The sequence below is a fragment of the Contarinia nasturtii genome, unplaced genomic scaffold, assembly GCF_009176525.2.
Source record: "Contarinia nasturtii isolate CC-2019 unplaced genomic scaffold, AAFC_CNas_1.1 Cnas_scaffold_129, whole genome shotgun sequence".
NCBI lineage: Eukaryota > Metazoa > Arthropoda > Insecta > Diptera > Cecidomyiidae > Contarinia > Contarinia nasturtii.
In genome coordinates, this window is record NW_022197486.1 from 4,829,538 (window position 1) to 4,849,365 (window position 19,828).

Here is a 19,828-nt window from a genome sequence, read left to right on the forward strand (position 1 = left end):
GCATTTAGTTATCCTTACATGACCAATCTTCTTTTATTCGTTAAAAGTAGTTTGTTGGCACACTGATTTGACAGCCTCATGCCATATCGCTGAATTGGTTTTTTCGGTTCACTCTTCTTGGTTTTGATGTTGTTGTTTTTTTTATATAAAGATCCGTGTAAATATTGGATTAGGGAAAAACGACTAAAGCAAATGAATAAATGAAACGAAACGTTACATGCATATTTAATGAAATCGAAAACAAAATTTTGATACACCAATAGAACAACAAAATAGCAAAGAATATCTAAAATATATATTTATTTCAAGTCATTTAAAATTAGTTGTGATACATTGTGTGAGTGTGAGAGTGTATGTGTTCTATTTGATTTAGTTCTTTCAATGAAACTTTTTCAATTTCTTGCACAAGTTTGACAGGCGTGCTTTCGCCTTTTGACGCATATATACCGTCGAGGACAAGGACGCACGCAATCCAGCCAGTTCAACATGAAAATTGCTTGATATGAATGCTATAATAAAAATGTACACAAAACTTTTTTTTGCTCCCTTTCCCTCTCTCTTTTCATTCATCGAAAAACAAGAAAAGAAACGAACGAGAACACGAAAAAACAAAACAATCTATTGTGCTACACATTTCATAATTGAAAGAAAATTCTTTGGCGAATAGTTTGTGCCAGACCCAATTTTTGTAACAAGAACAACATCAATAATAACAAGAACAACGCACCTAATTTCCAGTTTCAGATTCAATAAGTCTGTTCAAAGCAATAAATACCAGCCATCGAAATTAAATTCATTCTCGCTTGCCCACCCATGTTGAATAAAATGCAACCCATCAATTTATGACATAACATACATACATATCGCGCAAAATACATTTCTCACAGCATTATCAAGCGGCACCACTCCATCCCTAGTGTTCACTGAGTGGAGTCGATGTCTTGTTTGAATATGCATTCTATTCTCAGAGATTGTCTGGATCTATCACGCTCCACCAACGTGGCTTTGTCTCTTTCGCCACTTGAATCAGTTGACAGAGCAAAGACGAGAGAGAGAGAGAGAGAAAGAGAGAGATAGAATGGGATAGAGAGAAAGAGAGAGCCGACAATGACAAAATCAACAATAACAGAAAAATAATGAACACAAAACTCACGAATATTGCGTGGAAATTGTATTGAAAGTAATTACATATTCACGGACACTGTAAAATATTATTATTTGTTTGGTATATATGCTCCAAATGGCTAGGGACGTCGTTGTCGTCGCTGTCGAAAAGCAAACGGAATATTATTATATGTAAATGACAAATGAACACTTAATTTCATGCACGACATCTTATCCAGATCTCTTTCTCTTTCTCTTTCTCTCTCTCTATCTCTCTGTATGTTAAATAAATATTACCTTCAAGCTCTCTCGGCATTCTTTCATATTTTTTAACATGTATAATTGTACACATGTCGGTTCGTTTTTGACCGGTTGGCCCAATGCATCTCGACTTCGGACGTTTAAACTAGAAATCATTGCGTTGGAATCTTTTATGTGACAAAACTTCGCCTTTCGAATTCCATCGATGAGAAAATAATAATAATAGCCATTGCTTTATTTACTGTTCTATTTCAATAAAAAAAGACAACGAAAATTATTGACTCATATTCCAAAAGACAAACAAATCTATTCTTTGTGATTGTGTAGACGATTGTTTGCTTTTGTTTTTTTGTTTGTTTCAAAATCGAAAACGATGACTATGCCAACTGGATGATTACATAAGAGATGCGGTTCGTACACACAGTGGCAAAAGATGCATGAACATATATTTGCGTTCAAGCTCAATTGTGAAAGTACACCGAATCAAATGATAGGGTAACTCATTTGTCAATTTTACCATAGATAATTTAAGCGTAGCGACAACTGAATTGAAGCTCCAATGCACGTTTTTACATGAATAACAGCGACAATATTTACATCACCGGTGAAGTTTGTCACCGAAAAATCACCGCTTAAAACAATACAAACGACCAGCACCAAAGAATGAGTGAAGAAAAAAAAAGAGTCGTGACCATAATTCAATTTGATTTATTCAAAACAGAAAGAATAAAGAGAATGCGAGAGAGAGAGAGAGTGAAAAAAAGTCGAATAAATCTTAAACTCAACCGTTCCTTTCGAAAAAAAAAATCGAGGGGGAAAAATGATGCAAATGACTTGAATTATATTTTGTCGTCAATGTTTTTACTCTTGTCGCTTTTTTGACGTGTTCTTTATGTTTTTTGGTTGTTGCTCTCCTGACTTTGTTGTCATAATTGTTGAACCGCGCGCGCGGCAGCCTAACAAACAAATATTCGTTCGAGTATCATTTGTCCATCGTCACGGTTTATTTGATAAGATACAACACTCAAATGAGCGGTAAACTTTCAAGAAGCGCTTCAATGAATCATTTTGAGCAGCAGTTAAACGATCAACCGAAAATAGCCATGGCAGCAGCATCCAAACGGAGTTACATAAACGTAATACCTTCTGCTATGACACAACACAGCCACACAATCGTAATTCACTCTTGTTAATTCATTGAGAAAGAGATACATAGATGGTGAACGAGAGATAGCCAACGAGATTTAAACGAAGAAGAATGAAAAAAACGACACAAACATTTCGTGATATGATTTTTTTTATCTAAATATCCCGAGCATCTATTAAATCTGAAATGAGGAAAAATAAAAGTGATTAATAGCCATTGACAACTCTTCAATCCAATAAGGTTTTGTGCTTACTTCATTTTTTTCTCTTCTCTGTTTTGTTTCTACAGTTTTTTTTATTTAATTCTCAGTTTATTTTCCACATTCCATAGCATTGATTGGTCTCTTTCTTCTCCCGCATGCACAATATTTTCATTTACATAATGTCACAAATGTTGGTGCTGTCCAATTGCTTATCGCTAGCTCCAATTATCGTTCGACACACACACACATACACCGAGGACGAGAGAGATAGAGATGAGTTCACTGTATGGCATATGTGCTTATGTTGCATCCATGTTTCGGCATTGACATTCTAATCAGAAACGAAACACGATAACCAAATCGAAACGGTAAAATTATGCCCCGAAGATACAAGCACAAAGGTTGACAAAGCACATTGAACTAGTCAGAAATTGATGCACCGATATGTATATATAGAAAATAATAAAGCCAAATGCATGTTTAGCTTCTGTGTATACATTTTCTCCTAACTCTAATTCTCTCTTTCTCTCTCTCTCACTCTCTCTGGTATGCTTCGTTTTTTTTTTTCTCGATGTCGTTCTCGGTATATTGTTTGGGTCCTCAATTTTCGTTTCATTTTCCTTGACATGTAAACATGTTTGATTAGTTTATTACACCTAAAAGGTTTATTTTGAGAACATAGAGCCCATTTCATACAGTTTTTTTTTTCTTTTTTCTTTCGACGTTTTATTTATTTTCTCACTCGTTTCACACGCAATTAAATGCATACGTCCAAACAGGTCAATCAACATAAAAAGAAATCAAATAATTCACACCTCTCTATTAATCTCTCGTTCTCGTTCTCGCTCCATTACATTTCCAGAGTGTCGAGAATATTTTGTTTGTAAAGCATTTTCATTTTACGTTAAACGAAAATATATTCGAAGTGCTCCAAATATAGGCCAATTTTCGTCTAATTGAAAGCAGATTCCAATTTAGTCAATTCAAAATGATGATGGTATTTTAGAAAATGGATTAATCGAAACAGAGAGAGACAGAGAGAGAGGAACAAATTGTCGGCTGCATTTGGTTAATAATTTGGTTTAAATTAGCATTCCTTTAATTATTACCATTCCATATGCCAACCATATATACCATGCATATTCAACTCAACACTCAATCATAAATGTACAAATTATTTCGGTAAATATTATTTTCCTTATACACACTTGAATCAAGCGCATCAATTGAATTCCATTTGTGAATTGTTATGATTGAAATTAATTTCATTTGGATTCTCTCCCTTCAAATTTCAAAATTCTACATATTAATTAGAGCAATTGAAAATCGGTTTGTCTCATTAGAGAAATCCAAACAAGTGCGGTTGGGCATATCTCGATATTTGAGGGGAAAAAATGTTGTTCATAATTGAGATTCTCGCCGATTGAAATGCTTGCCGATCGATGCGAATTGTTATAGACTATTAAAATGAAACAACATTTTCACTTTACAACATTTTCACTTTATTAAAATGAAACTTTGATAACATTAATATGATTATTTTCAAATCGAAAAAAACTTACCATAAATCGATTTGTTTTTTTTTATCGCCAAATTACTCGACATTCATTACTTAATCATATCAAATCGATATTTTCAATATATTCAAGTAAATGGAATCGAATAAAAATGGATATTTGGATGTAAAACAAATAAAACGACCTCAATAAATGTTAGCATTTAAAATCGAAAACCAAAATCTGATAAATAGACTCTAATAGTTCAATATAATGCCTCTTTATTTATATCGTTCATGGTCTATAATTCATTTTAATAAAGCTATCACGCAGTCTTTTCCATTTACAATCGCTTTAAATGGCACTCAGAGATAAAAAAAAAACAAATATTCCAAAAATATCTCTCATTCGATAAATTTGCACGTGAAAATTGCGCCGAATGCCAAATTCCAAACCAACTAATATGTAAAGAACAAAGAAGTGAAAAAAGCCAAACTCGAAAGATAAAGCAAAAATCGGCTCAATATTTTTGATTTATGTACTCACTATTACCGGGTCAGACATCATCATTACAATGCATCCTCCATACACATTTTTTTGATTCCGAATTAATCCGATTAAATGATATGTTTTTTTTTTTGTTCATTCTCATAACCGTTGCTCAGTTATTGCTGCTGTTGTTGTGCGATTCATTGTGAACAAAGTGGTGTTGGTGATGTGCGCCAGCGCCGTTTTAAAATTACTCTTGTCCCAAATTACCTGTTCGCTGATAAATCTGTTCTTTTGGTTTGACGTTTTTTTTTTTCATTCTCTTTGGCTGCGCTTAACTCGCAACAAACACAAATTTGATCAACAAGTTCTTAAAAATAGCATGGAGCTCAGTGTGTGTGACGGCACCTTATTCGAATGAAGAAAAGATTCGAAGAAGCGACAGAGAAAAAAAAATGAGCATAACCATAAGAAGCACAAGTACAAAGAAATGAATATCAGAAAAAAAGCGGATTAGGTCGCATTTTATTTCGACTGCGAGCAAAGGCGATTTCCTTGCATCGATTCGACGACAAACAATTCCATTCGATTTTCATGTTGACTGTGCCATTCTCACATGTCGTTTGGCATTAAAAACAATATCCACAGAACGAGAAAAAAAAAACAACATCAACTAAAATTTATTTCCCACCTAATCCCTGATTTTTTTTTCTTTTCTGTCGTCTCTGTCTCTATATCTGTGTGCGAATATTATTCCGAGAGTTTTCAACTTTGGCGCTTCGCACACACACACATGCAAAATTATAAAATTCATAGCTTATTGAGTTGTCAGAGCTTATGTTATAATATTTTATGCGAGTGTGTCTTTTGTGCAATTTTTGCGTTAAATCATCATTTGAACAATTTTAAACGTTTGTGCAATCATTTTTTGGTGAAAGCACAAGAGGATTTATACGTTTATGCAAATAAAAATTTCGCCAGTTAAAAGTGATGGTTTTGTGGTTGACATCGATTGCTTTATATTTCGGCTTTTACCAAACACTAAGCTCATGGTGACCGGCGGACGGCGGCGTGTGTATGTGTGTAGCGTTTTGCGTCAATTTTTCATTTGGCATATATGTGCATGTGATCAAAATCCGTAATTTTACACTATTCGGCCACTCTTATCAAACACGGCATGCATTTAAAATGAAATTCGCCCCATACGTATATAGATTCATTGCATGCTGTGTTATGTATGGCATTGGCCACAAAAGCCGACTTAATCAATGAGTGCATTTGCAGGCATTTGCATTTGCACTTTTTGGTGAAATTGCAACACCTCAACCATTTACGGCATCTCGTTGGCGCTCATACAGTGCTGGTGTGTGTGTCTGTGTATGTCATCCTGGAAAAAGTCGGACCAACACCAAACGAAATGGATGAGCACCGCTGTCAAGTTACTTTCTGTTTGCCTAAAATACCTAACTATATTGCATAAAGCACAAGCAGCAACAGAAGCAGCGACAGCCACACACGAGAATTTTTGCTAAACTAACTAAAGTTTAAAGTTTATTATGAAACACAACGCTCACTTACACAGTGTGCACGAAAATTGGCTGAATTTGGTTTTTAACATTTTCGGACCGGGGGTGGGGAGGGAATACTAATCTAAAACCTTATTTGAGTACGTGTATGAAAATTATTTTCGGTGAATGTTTGTGTCACACCGGATCGCATTTGCTTTTACTGGAGAGTTCTCGAATGAAAAAAAGTCGAAAATAACAACACTTTTATATGATATGAAATATTCAATTGAAATAACAACAAACAAAACTAACGAATTTTAATCTTTGATTTGCAGGCTGTCTCCTTGACGGAGTTGCAGCATCAGCACCACCAGATGTACCACCACGAAATCCAACAATGAATCGAATGAATGGTCGTGTTACCGGCAACCCATCTGATTTGGGAGTAGATTTTGAACCATCGTGTTTAGTTCGTACACCCTCGGGTTCTGTCTATATTCCTAGCGGTAATATAAGTAAGTATTTTTTTTATTTTCAATTTAATCGATATTACATACGTTCCATGTACAGCAATGGTTCGTTCATTGCATAACACGCAATTTCCCATCAATTAATTTAAACTGATTTAAACGAATGATTGGTTCGGCACAATAATTCATTAATTTATTGGTGCTCTCAATTTCTCTCTTTCTCTGGCAAAATTAATAAATCGATTTTGGTTTTTGTGTTGTTGCTGCTGTTATTATTACATATATATATATTTGAATTATCGTCAGTAAAATTCAATTACACATACAATATCCATACGAAAAAAAGAATATCAATATTTTTTTTTAATTGAAGTTGAATCAAACATTTTTTCGAACGAATTGCATATGTGAAAAAAACGCGAATATTTGCGGTGGCACTCATAAAATAAAGAAGATTGTAAACCAATCAATAAAAATATGTGCATATACACTTCAATTACTTAAACGAAAATTACAATTTTTTTTTTCGTTCCAATGAAATGTAAATGGCATAAGAAATTATGAATTGTGTTCGATAATGTCAATAAATTCATCTTTCATATATTATTAAAAAGTAATATGCAACAATAGACCACAAATCATAAGCTTCGACAGACATTCCATCCAATTTGATCGAAATATAATCAGGCGATTCAAATATTGATGCGATTACTTTAATCACCTCAACACACTCGGACATTGGACGGACATATACATATATGGTAATCAAAAGTGTGAGTACTTGCAGCGCGCAACAATTACAATGCATGATTACATTTCACACACAATTTGAATATAATTGCAATTGGGTCTAATGTATAACATTCGATCTATTTAATCAGTTTTGTGAGCTGATATAGTCACTATCAACAACCGATGCGAAAATGGATGGTGTTTATATAACATGTATGTGTGGAATGTACACATTGACCACCAAATTATCAAATTATCGTTCGAATTCATATTTTATTAATACTGACACATTCGCTCATAGCGACCGTTTTTCCAACTGTCTTCTCTCATCTCATTTGTGTGAGTGAGTGAGTGTGCGGCAGCGTCACTTCCGTTTTCGATCTAGTGGTGCGACCGGTTAACACGTATTTATTTCTATATATGAATTCGGTTAATTATTAAACTATAGTCCATTGTATTATAAATGACGTATACGCTCAAACATGCAAATACAATCATTTCAAATGATTTTCAACTTTTCAAAAGTATTTTAGCACACACACACACACTGTGACCATGGGTTGGAGTGAAATTTAAGCAAAATGCATATAAAACAACATATTATATTATGTGTTGGTCCTTTATGAATTATCATCATTCGACTACTGTTTTAACTGTGCTACTGACTGATAATGAACCTTTTTTTTTGTTACATTGAAAGTTTCTCTTTTTAAACGTCGTGTTCCTCTGGAAATTGCCTAATCATTGGGTTTGATTTTTAAATTCTGAAAATTCTGCCTAATTTCCCTTAAATTGATTATAGTTTGATTCAGTTCAGTTCAAAGTCCCTATTATTGCATTAATATATGTACATATTTATTCGAATATTTCAAGAATTCAGTAAATAATTCATTTGTGTACATAGTTTGAAATTTTCGTCGAACTTATATGGGATCGGAAATGGGGTATTGTGTATTGTGTATTGATACAAAATGTATAAACATTGTTCTCAAGAAATTGATTCATGATTCTTCAATTTTTGGTTCGGTTACATATAAACAAGGCATTCAAAATATTATCATAATAATCATTGAAAGAAATAAAAACTTCCACCGAATCCATATCGTAAATAAATTTAAAGCAAAACATTTTTTTGTTTCGGTGAGAAAATATTCAACTGATACATCATATAAAAGCATTGTATTTATTTCGTTCAGAATCACTGAGCTTCCCATTTAGTTACGCATGATTTGAGTAATTATTTACGGTTGTTGTTTTTTTTCTTCTCTGGTGTAGTTTTGTTGGTAAAAACCATACAAATGTATATAGAATTATGTTTGTACCCATAAATTGTTGGTGCGAATGCATGGAAAAGAGAGTAAAAAAAGGAGGATTTATGTCCGATCAGACCTATATCTCTCATTGTTGTCGGTTATTGTTAGCCCGTTGCAATTCGAGTAAAAATTTATTAAAGAAATAATTTCGCGCTTTGTAAAAGTAAATTATCGTAACGGATATATATTAACATAATATGTGAAGTATGAGCAGCCGTCCAATGTTCATCTATTCCATATTATGATAATAATGGTGTGTCAGAGTCTGTAAACAGAAGTACCCTAAATGAATGGGGAAAAAGAATGGAAATATGAAATAAAAATGAAACCGATATAATATGTATGAAATTCTGGATCGATTCAATTTCATTGTGTGTGTTCGATATACACGAATCGAATGACATCCAGTCGATTTCAATGCCTGAAAAGAAGACAACCGTTATTGTTGCAGGCATGAATTAAACCAAACACACATAAATTGGCCTGACATCGCACGTACATAAACATCGAACTCTTGAACTTCACCGAATCACTTGCCCAACTACATCTTGATTTTAGTTTATTTTGATTGTAGTTTTTGTTGCAATCGTGTCTTGGTTCTTTTCTTTTTTTTTAAATCACAAACGACAAGGAAAACTTCTTGTCTTTCATACGCGTATTCTCTTGTCCCGTTTCTCACTCGTCAATTGAATCAAATGAAATGATGAGAAAAACGACAAGTCAATCTCTTTCTCTCTTTTGGGTTCTTGAAAAGCGGAATGATGACAATGAACCCGGTAAAAAGTACAGTAAGTATGTGTTTTTTCGGTGAGTGTGTGCCTGACATCGTCTTGACTCGACATGAAAAACAAAGTATCGAGTAAAAACATCGATTTTGTAGTATGTGTTGTTGGTTTTTTTTTTTTGCCACACTCACCCCAACATTATTCAATATTCTTTCTCTATTATTATGTGATTTTGATGTGTTTAGCAAGTCAGCACACGCGTTCGATACATACAGTTTTGTATCGTCAACTAAACAAACTAGCATTTTTGTTGTTCTGAAATACTCGAATTTAACTAAATGGAAAAACATCGTCTTGCACACACACACACACTCGAGATATGGCAGCCAGTAAGTCAGCCCAAAAGAGTCGGTTTTCAGAACTTTGGCCCTGAATAGAGTGTGGTACATGTGCGCGCGCGTACGTTTCAATATTTGAGCTCTATTGTTCAGGCTGTCGATAGAATTTCGGGTGCTTGAAACATACTTTTGAAAAAGTAAAAAAAAATTCATTCAAACGATAGAAGTTTTTCACATTTAACGAAATCACGTATTCTCAACGATTCGTTCGATGGCTTTGAGAAACTGTGTCTCTCAACCTCAATCTCGATTCTCGAATGAATACACGCACATGTACTCCCTTTTTCGAATCACGCAGCTGAGATGTGGAAAAAGAGAGATGACAATCGCGATAGAGAGCGCAGCTGAAAAACCATAATCAAAATGTTGAATTAATTTTTTTCTTTTCGACTCTCTAACGATTGATTAAAGTCATCTCATCTTGTGAACGCGTGTGTCAATCGAATTGTTCTTCGATTTCAAAGTAGCAAAACACGTGCGAGTTACACACATTTTTTTTATTTTGGAGGAAGCCCTGAAAATCATAACACAGCATGCATGCCATTCATGAAACTGTTTTTCAATTGGAAGCGAAATGATGCGAACCGAAGCGAAACAGAACATATCAAATTCGTGCATGAATTGTGCAAAACGGGATGGCTAAAGTGTATACAGAGATGAGAGAGAGAGAGAAAGAGAGAGAGAGAAGGCGCGCACTCGCGCACACATCTCGATTTCGCGATTTTCAATAATTAATTTGTCAAATGCACAGATATTTTGGTATTCAAAGCAAAATCCAGAGAGTCAAATCCAAAAGTATTCCATCCAGTTTTCATCGCATATATGCACACTTCACCAAACTATGTGTATGCAACAAATATACATTTTTTTGCCCTGATAAACACACATATGTGGCGCTTAAAAGAAACAAATGTCTTTATTTCAGCAACGACCTCGTTGATCCTATCTCTCTCTCTCTCTCTCTTCGAGAAGAAAAAAAATTAAAATAAATTCATCATCAATAGCAGATGACAATGTAATTTGTTTTATGTGCAGGATTTTTGGTTACTGTTACCATTCATTTGCAAACTCCGACCAAAAAAAACCTGAAGAAAACAAGTAAAAAAAACACACACTGGATGGAGAAACATAAGTAACACAATAACAAAACACCATGTATTACATATGAATAATTAACTCTGTGAACAAAGTGAAAAAGTCAGCATTCTCGATCTCTCGAACCCTCGGACTGAACTAGTTCGAATGGAAAACTGGAAGTTTGTTGTTTGGGAGTTTTGGCATTATATTTTCTATTTTATGTTTGATTTTCATGAAGAACCGGTGAGTAAAACGCCGTGAGACAATCAGTGTGTGCATGTGTGTGAAAGAGAGAAACAATCAAAAAATTGTCGTCAATTTATTTAAATGATATGCTACCACAAAAATAGAAACGGTAACCGAAACGAACGCTGTTAAACCGAAAATTATACAGAGAAAACATAACTTCAGTGACAAGAGTTTTCAATATTGAAACGAGTATTGTTCGTTGTATTCGCAAGCTCTCGCTCATTCTATTTCGAACAATCCCTATTCTCTGATCAAAACGATCAGAATTAAAGGCAAAAATTCATTGTATTTCATACGCAAATGGCACATTTATCCCGAATTGTTGGTAGACAAATGAATGGAAAAAACAAGCACACACACATTTCGAGAGAAAGGAGAGAGCGAGAAAAGAGAGAAGAGAAGATTGAGAACAAACACACATATATATATACACAATCCAGTATTGCACCGTGTTCCATTCATTCATGCATTGTAATATTATTTTTTCATTTAAAGTTAATCTGTAACAAAAATATATGCACGTCTATAATATAACATTATGTATATGGAAAATTTATGCCATCGACGAATTGTTCGTAGATAATATAACAATAAACATGTTTGAATAGAGGACGAAAAACAGTGAAACTATAGTATAACAATATAGAAAACACGCGGCGTCCCCTGAAGATACAACACACAAAGTCAATGGAAATCTTATTTAGAGCATTCAGCATCATCGGTTGCAACAACAATTATGTTCAACACATACAAACACAGAGACAGAGAAAGAGAGAGAGCGAGAATCGCTCGCATATTTTCAAAAAGGGGCTAATTTACACTGGGAATATTAAAGGGACATTGTACGCAGTGTGTGACATGGAATCGTCCGTGTTCGCTCTCTCTTGTGCGTTAGCAATGACTTTTATCCTCTCCATCATCCTCGGTGTTATTGTGTGTTGTGAATAAATTAGTAGTGAATCGGTAACATATGCATTAATTGGAATGAAAATATTCGGAAGACAAAATGAAATAAAATTAAATATGCAAGCACCAACCGAAGCGCATTGAGCCAAAAAACTGCCTCTTCTCTCTCTCTTTCTTTCGCTCCTTTCTAACATTCTGACTACTCACTCATTTCGTTGGCTCTCGTTTCGCGTCGAGGGACTTTAATTTCATATAGCTGCAATTTTATAGCACCGTATACAAAAGGTTAAACAATGTGATAATGTCTCATAAATCCACATCAATCTCTCTTTTAGAGGCACTTTTATTCGGTTCGGCCCTGGCCTGACTATATTTCGCTTATACCCCGTCAACACTGAATTAAAACATTTTGATTTATTTGCAGATTTGTTCGTCCTTATGGTCGAAAACACGAGTGTTTTCTCTTCCTGAAAATTAAACCGGCTTTTTTATAATCATCATTTCTCCCCAAAGTGAAAACACTCACACTCATTCTTTCTGAAGATGGTCGCTTCTTAGTGTCCCATTAAAGTTTTAATTTTCAATGCGATGATTAAGAAGCTAAAAAAATCCATTTCACTGTTCAACAACCATGTGTTCAATTTCCGAAATTTAGCTTAAATATGTGCTTCACTACCGCCGAATAATAAACAAGAAAGCGAAAAAAACAGCAACGACAACGGAGTCGTTATCCAAGTGTCTCAATATACTTAAGCCCGTAAAATCAATCGGCATGACTTGATTAGCATACATCGCACTTATTAGATGAAACCGACACTCGACACGCACCAGTTTTTTTTTTCTTTTTCTCTGTTCGTATGCTGAATTAAGAAAATTGGTTCATAATGCGATCTATTCGCATTTCATTTAAACACATCTATATACGTTGAGTATTTCGACAGTGAGAGGTAGAGAGAGAGAGAAAGAAAGGCATCGGATTAAAGACATGTCGCATTCACAAATATCATGTGACAATCACATAGGGAATGCATATAGTGACAAAATGATCATTGTCGACCAGCTCAAATGAACCGAAATCGCAACAAAAATAACAAACGTCGTCCAAAACGACTACGACAACATAATTATTTCTTTTTAAATGATAATACGCAGTAATACAAAACGTGTTGCTTTCACATTTCATTAGGAGAGCGTGTGCACAATGGCAATCATATTAATGAAGAACTTTGTGTATTGCCCTTTTTTTCTCTCTTCTCTTTTTTTCAATCAATACATGTCTCCTTTTGCATGATAGTCGAATCATTTACACTCGGTGCATCGATGCGCAATGACACACACACACACACACTCTCACACTGCATATTCCGAGTGTTAGTAGCTGCAAGATTCATGAAAATTACCCTTCTCGATTCAATGCTCTGAATCGGCTCGAAATGTCGTTGTCGAAGAGCAAAAAAGAATACATCGTATACGAGGGGAACTCAAAAATTGATTTGTTTCAGTTTTTGTGTTATTTACGACCCGACAACGATCTGCCGAAAAATGGGATGAAGTTCAATTCGCCACATGAAAGAGAAATATTACACACACACACCGAATTCGATGCCGAATAGATTTATTATGCTTCTCTATCATTCTCATTCACATTGATTCGAATTTGCAATTGCTGTTGTTCGCCTCTCTATTCTATTTGCAAACTATAATATATTTTCGGATTTTCACAGTCACTATTCAAGATTTTATGATTGAAAATAGCGAAAAATTGTATGCAGATTGATAATTTATATTCGTTACATTTTACAATATCTCCATTTCAATCCGTTCAGTTCACAGTCGGTCGGTTCGATGGTTCTCGACATCTTCTTTACATGTATATCATGATGTAGATTTTCTTCTTTCTGCTCTGTGTATTTTTTTTTTTCTGCTTCATAACTCGATGAATATTCGCAATTAGTTTATTGTGTTGGGTAATTCGTCAGTGTGCGCGTACAGACGAGATGATATATACTAACGAAATCAATCGTTGATCTTGATGATTTGCTTGAATACACACAAACAAATGATGCAGAAGAAATTGCATTAGCAAACGTTTGAGCAAGAAGAAAAGAATGCCCGACAGGGAGAGAGAGATAGAGAGAGAGAATATGCACACGCATATATGTTATTTTATGAGGCCCGATCCTTAGATATGAAATGAACAAAAGGCAACTGAAATGACATGGAAGTGGGAACGACACAAAAAAAATTATGATGGATGTCGCACTATTCGTTCGACGCTCATTTAAATGATGACGAAAAGCGCAATCAATGGACTATTAACTGAAACATTTTTCATTCTAATGACTGAAGCAAATCTCATTTGGTCGCACGTTCATACGGTGTGCAACACGCAGTTTATAGACTGCAGTTTGTGTTACGGTATCAGCCATTCTTTAATCGTTTTTTTATTTCTCTCTCTCGCATTTCGCACGCTTGAAAACATTCGAGATCCTTGTTGATGAGTAGCGATCGTTATTTAGAGACATTGTTTTTAAACGGAAGAAATGTTCATCTTTGAATCACCTGTACACTTAATTTAAAATGCGCTGCGTAACAAACGCGACAAATGTGTTTTTTGTGTCTGTTTTCTCCTTCTTTCATTTCAAAAAAAAAAAAAAATACCGTGTAAATGTCCCATAGGAATGATTTCGCTTGCCCACCGTACGCGCTCTTTGTTTTTTCTTCTTTTTTTGTCGCCTTTTTCGTTAAGATTTCGAGACATCCGTTCAAAATGATTCATTCGCCATTTCGAACAATGTATAATTAGCGCGAACACTTTTCATATATAAATGATTGAATTGGCGCATACGAAACAACGCCAAAAAAAGTAGACACAATTTTAAAGTCGAAACAAAAACAAAAGACAACGAAAAACATGGACACAACACATAAATGGGCTATTTATATTTGTTTCCTTTTTTAAAAAAATGAATGCCGGCGCACAAAGAAATGAGCGCCCAAAATGAGATAGAAATGACGAAGTAGACGTTGAAATATAAATTCAGAGAAAAAGAACCATTATCACGAAATTAGGTATGTATTTACAATGTGCTTACGAATCATCAAATAAATTGCTCACAATATTTCATAACCACACACACACACGGTAACACCAGTCCCCAAAAATGGAATGAAATGTGTATGGTAATGCGAGAGCGCCATTCACATAACTAAACAAAAAAAAGTAGCTGAAGAGAAGAAGCAAAACAAGAAACCGCAGCTACTAGTGTTCGATTTAACGCTTTTAGTGGCAACACTGTGTATACACAGCATGACAAATATCATACAAATCACTTTCGAGCAATTTGTTCAATTGTATGCAAAAGAATAAGCGACGGAATCGCACGAAAAAAAACAGATTCCGCCGTTTGTTCATCGGATCTCGGTGTGTGTGTGTGTTTGTGAATGGGCGTTAGATTGGCCAAATGAATGTCTAACAACCGTAAGACAAAATATGCAAACACATTAGAAGCGCTTATAAATGTAAACAACCGCCTAAATTGGTGTAAATGATGAAAAATTCACTTGAATAATGTTGACTCATTAAATAAGAGAAAAAATCGATTTCATTTAATAATTGCATCGAATGCAGGTTGATCGCATGTCATTTGAAATGGTGCTTCAAACCGACGAACACATGTATAATTTTGTACTTTTTTTTAATGATTTGTGTAAGCATGAACGTAAATTATGTCATTTGTCTTATTCTGTCTGTTATGGATTTGTCAGATCGACACTTTGATTCTCTATGTAAGCGACACAGAAAGCGAAAAAAGAGTGGCAGAATGCGAGAAAAATGCGCTGGCAAGGCAAGGTTTTACGTTTGAATGACATTAAGTCACATTATAAATACATTTCGTTATCGCTCACCGTCGATATAAAACCATACATTCTTGTGGTTCATAAATGTGTGTGTGTGTTCATAATTCGCATTCAATGGCATTCGTTTTCCAACTTCCGACACATTCGATCTTCTATTTCGGCATACATTCGATATTGCCAGGCATTGCTTTTGTGTGTGTGTTTTTTTTTCATATTCCATATTGTCTATTGTTTTCACTTTAATATTGATGGTGTTGCGATGGGGTTGGTTGAAAAATGACTGAGAGCCAAAAGTATGAGATGTGATGTTTGACGCGTGAGCCAGAGTTGGATATGTATAGTTGTTTTTGAAAAGTTTCAAGCACCACCCAAGCCACAAATAATTGTGTTCGTCGAGCTGTTAGATGGAAAAAAAGGCAGCAAACACCGAACACATTGGCAAAATATGAAATTCGGTTTTGGAATTTGAAAGATATAACGTGGTGATGGGGGAGAGAGAGGATAAAATTAAAAAGCAAGTTAAAATTTATTTTGTATTTTGATTAAAACATGAGCTTTTGCCAGCTGCTACCATCGACTGCCAGCTTTTGATTTGCATGAGATTGAATCAAGCACATGCACACTCGTAATGGCACCCATTCAACTCGCAGCTCAACACCAACAATATCTCTCTATCCAAATCCATAGCACATATATGTTGTGGCACCAAACAAAATACGAAATAAAAATGCGTACAGCTAGATACTTAATTTATAGTACGTGATGGTGCTCTTCTTTTGTTTTGATAAAATCATGGAATACATAGTGTTGTTTTTTTTTTCGTTGTGAGATAGAGAATGTGAACAAACGATATAGACATAGAGAGAGTGTGAAGGCAATGAATTCATGTCCTGGGTAAAAAAAAAAGTGGCGAGGCGAGACAAACGGGCACAATGACGCAACATCCGACAGATCGCATATTTTACACATCACATCTTTTCCCAATTTCCCGTTTTCAGTGTATAACACACTTCTTGCGGGTGTCTCTGTCGCTCTGCTGTTGCTCTTTCGAATCGAACTCGTGTGTTTGTGCGGTGTGGCATGGCGGTGGTGATTGGCCTTAAAGCACAAACCATTTCCATTGTCATGTTTCATTGGTGAGTGGTTGTACACACTCTTATATTGGCATTAGCCAAATATCATACGAAAATTATTCATCGCCCGTACTCTTTACCTCGCTCTCTTTAGCTGTCGTTCGATGGTGGGCATTAATGTGTACTAGCATCTACAATTCCCAACTCAGTATTAAAGTGGAATGTGTGCGCGCATTTTTGATGAAGATAACAGTTGAACATTTCCACTCGTTTCGTGTTTTTCTCTCGTCTCTTCATGTATTCTTTTATTTCATCCGTGGAAAAATCATGGCAGGAGTGGGTTGTTATACGATTTTATGCACGGGATTTTCATATATATATGGAAAACCTCAAAAACATTCCAATTTAAATGTGTGCATAGAGCACTCACGCTCGCTCTCTCTTTGGTTCGATGTCGTTTCACGTTTCATTTCCATTGTTTTGGCTCATTGCTTTTTTCCCATTGACTTGGCTTCACTTTGCCTGATTTTTCAAACGTAAAAATTAGAACTTTTTACGGTTCTTATTAAAATGGCAGCATTGAAAGATAGAAAGAGATGCCCACCAACAACTTGAGATAGATTCTCATAAATCGTTTATTACTTCTTCTGTTCCACGTGGATGACACATATATGAGATTGGAGACTTTTTTATGCGAGTCTCGCTAATCAGCGCCATCATACCTGACATCCCTCAACTAAATTTACATCTCTAGCATGTAAACAAATTTGCTCTATGTAACGTAACACAAATGCACATATTTATTATTTATTTTTATTTTAAGTAATATATTTTTCCTTTATAATAATAATATATTTTTTAAATTTGATTTTATTTGAATTTTTGAACAAAACTATATTTTTTTTTTATGATGAAAATGATGAAATATTATTTTTCTCCGACGTCTCCAACCAAATTTACGTAATGTATTTTACGTATTCATGTTTTTGACAAGTCATTTGTCAATTTAGATTTATGACATTTCGTCATTTTTCGCATTTTGAAGTCGCTGTAAATAGCGTTATAAAAATGGTGAGAAATAAATATTAGACTGATATATTTTTTATCAGTAATTTATTCTTTAAGTTTATTTTATCTCTTTATTTTGTTTTTTACCAAAAGCTGTGTATTGTTTTATGTTTGTTTTTAAATATTTTATGTAACCTAACAAATGGGTTGGTGATTTGATTGATATTGAAACAGGACGTTCCAAATTGACAAATGACTTGCCAAAAACATGAATACGTAAAATACATTACGTCAAAAATGTCACAATCTCTCCCATCTCTCCAAGCCAACAGATGGCATTAATGTAAACCATTCGCAATGTGTCTCTTCTTAGAGCCATCCACTTGTTCTGTTCTCTTGTAATGAATCGTACATTGGTTTTTCTGTTTGTTTTCGTTTTGGCTTCAACTTCCGTACAGTTTGTTGTACAACAAACATTTTTGTTTGGTGAAAATTCACACAAAAATTAATGACTTACTTGCTACTTGCGCCAATTGACTCGCAGCTAAATGTACGCATTCGAAGCACATGGTTCATTGTTTTTACACACAGAGAGACGAGTTAACCGCACTCTATCTCGCGTGGCGCTCATTTCTACTCATATAATGGTAGTCGAAGTCGTATAAATGTCTAATTGCGTTGAAATTAATTAATTTACGACTTGACACTTGAGCTGAATATACACACACACACTGTGACTTTAGAGCATACACAATTCTTTTTCCCTCTTCAAAGTTATTCATGAACCGAGTGCGGTTGATATTGAAGCTCATAATTCGGTGGACTTTATTCAGCATCTGATGATGATGATGATGATGATTACGTAATGTGGTGTATACAGTACAATTGTCTTTCTTATTTAAGAACTTCCATTTTGTCTAGTGGAAAAATACAATTCGAAATTTACGTACACGTAATAGAGATGGAAACAGTACAACCATAATATAAATTTCAGATTTAAACTAGACCTTGAAAGAGTATTTCCACATTTCTCCATTTGAGCATACTTTAGTCTCGCGAAACGAACTTTTTTTCGAAAATAAATCAAAAAAATTTTGATAGCAGAAATTTCATTCTCTCTCTGCTCCCACTCTCCCTCTCTTTCTCTTGCTGATCCTTGTGCGCGACCAACTTGATGCTCTCATTTTCGTGTAAAATTGTGTTTATTATTCGAATATGCAATGTTCCCTAGCTTTTGATGGTAGTTGAATTCAAAATTGCGCGAATTGAGCGCGCTTTGCTTGCTTCAGCAAATAATATTTTATGCATTGTTATGGTTTTATTGCTCAAAATTGTTGACGTTGATTCTGATATTATTATTATGGTTGTTGTTTTTCTTATTATTCTTATTAAATCATAATTAAAATACTTTGCACGAAGTGGAAGGAATCTGAGTTGCGAAAATATCGCACGCGCACCAACGAAACGAAAATATTCAGGCCAAATGTGTCGAGTTCGGTCTAAAGAGAGCAATCAACATAAATATGTCAGAATTCATATGACAGGCTTTAAAAACAAAAAGAAAAATGAGATGAAGAAAAAATATCGGCGCTAGGCGAATACGAAAAAAAAATAAGTACGCGAACATACACCCACGAATAACGAATCACGGACTGAACGGCTGGAATAAGACAAAGGAAGAAAAATAACAAGACAATAAACATATCTTGAAGATGACACGATGTGCGTCTTCTTTGAATTCCAAATGGAAGATTTGCCATTGTTTCGCAGAAAATGCGAATATAAGAGGCGTTACAAACTGACAAATCA

General features: G+C 34.7%; 1 protein-coding gene across 5 annotated transcripts in view; it reads left to right on the plus strand.

Moving 5' to 3' along the window:
* Window positions 1-19,828, plus strand: part of LOC116349264 (teneurin-m) — a 623,527-nt gene that overhangs the window by 579,256 nt on the left and 24,443 nt on the right. For all 5 annotated transcript variants that reach the window (XM_031780628.1, XM_031780636.1, XM_031780642.1 and 2 more), the window contains one exon: window positions 6,543-6,722. In XM_031780628.1, coding sequence (XP_031636488.1) covers window positions 6,543-6,722 — 180 coding nt within the window. The remainder of the gene's footprint in view (window positions 1-6,542; window positions 6,723-19,828) is intronic.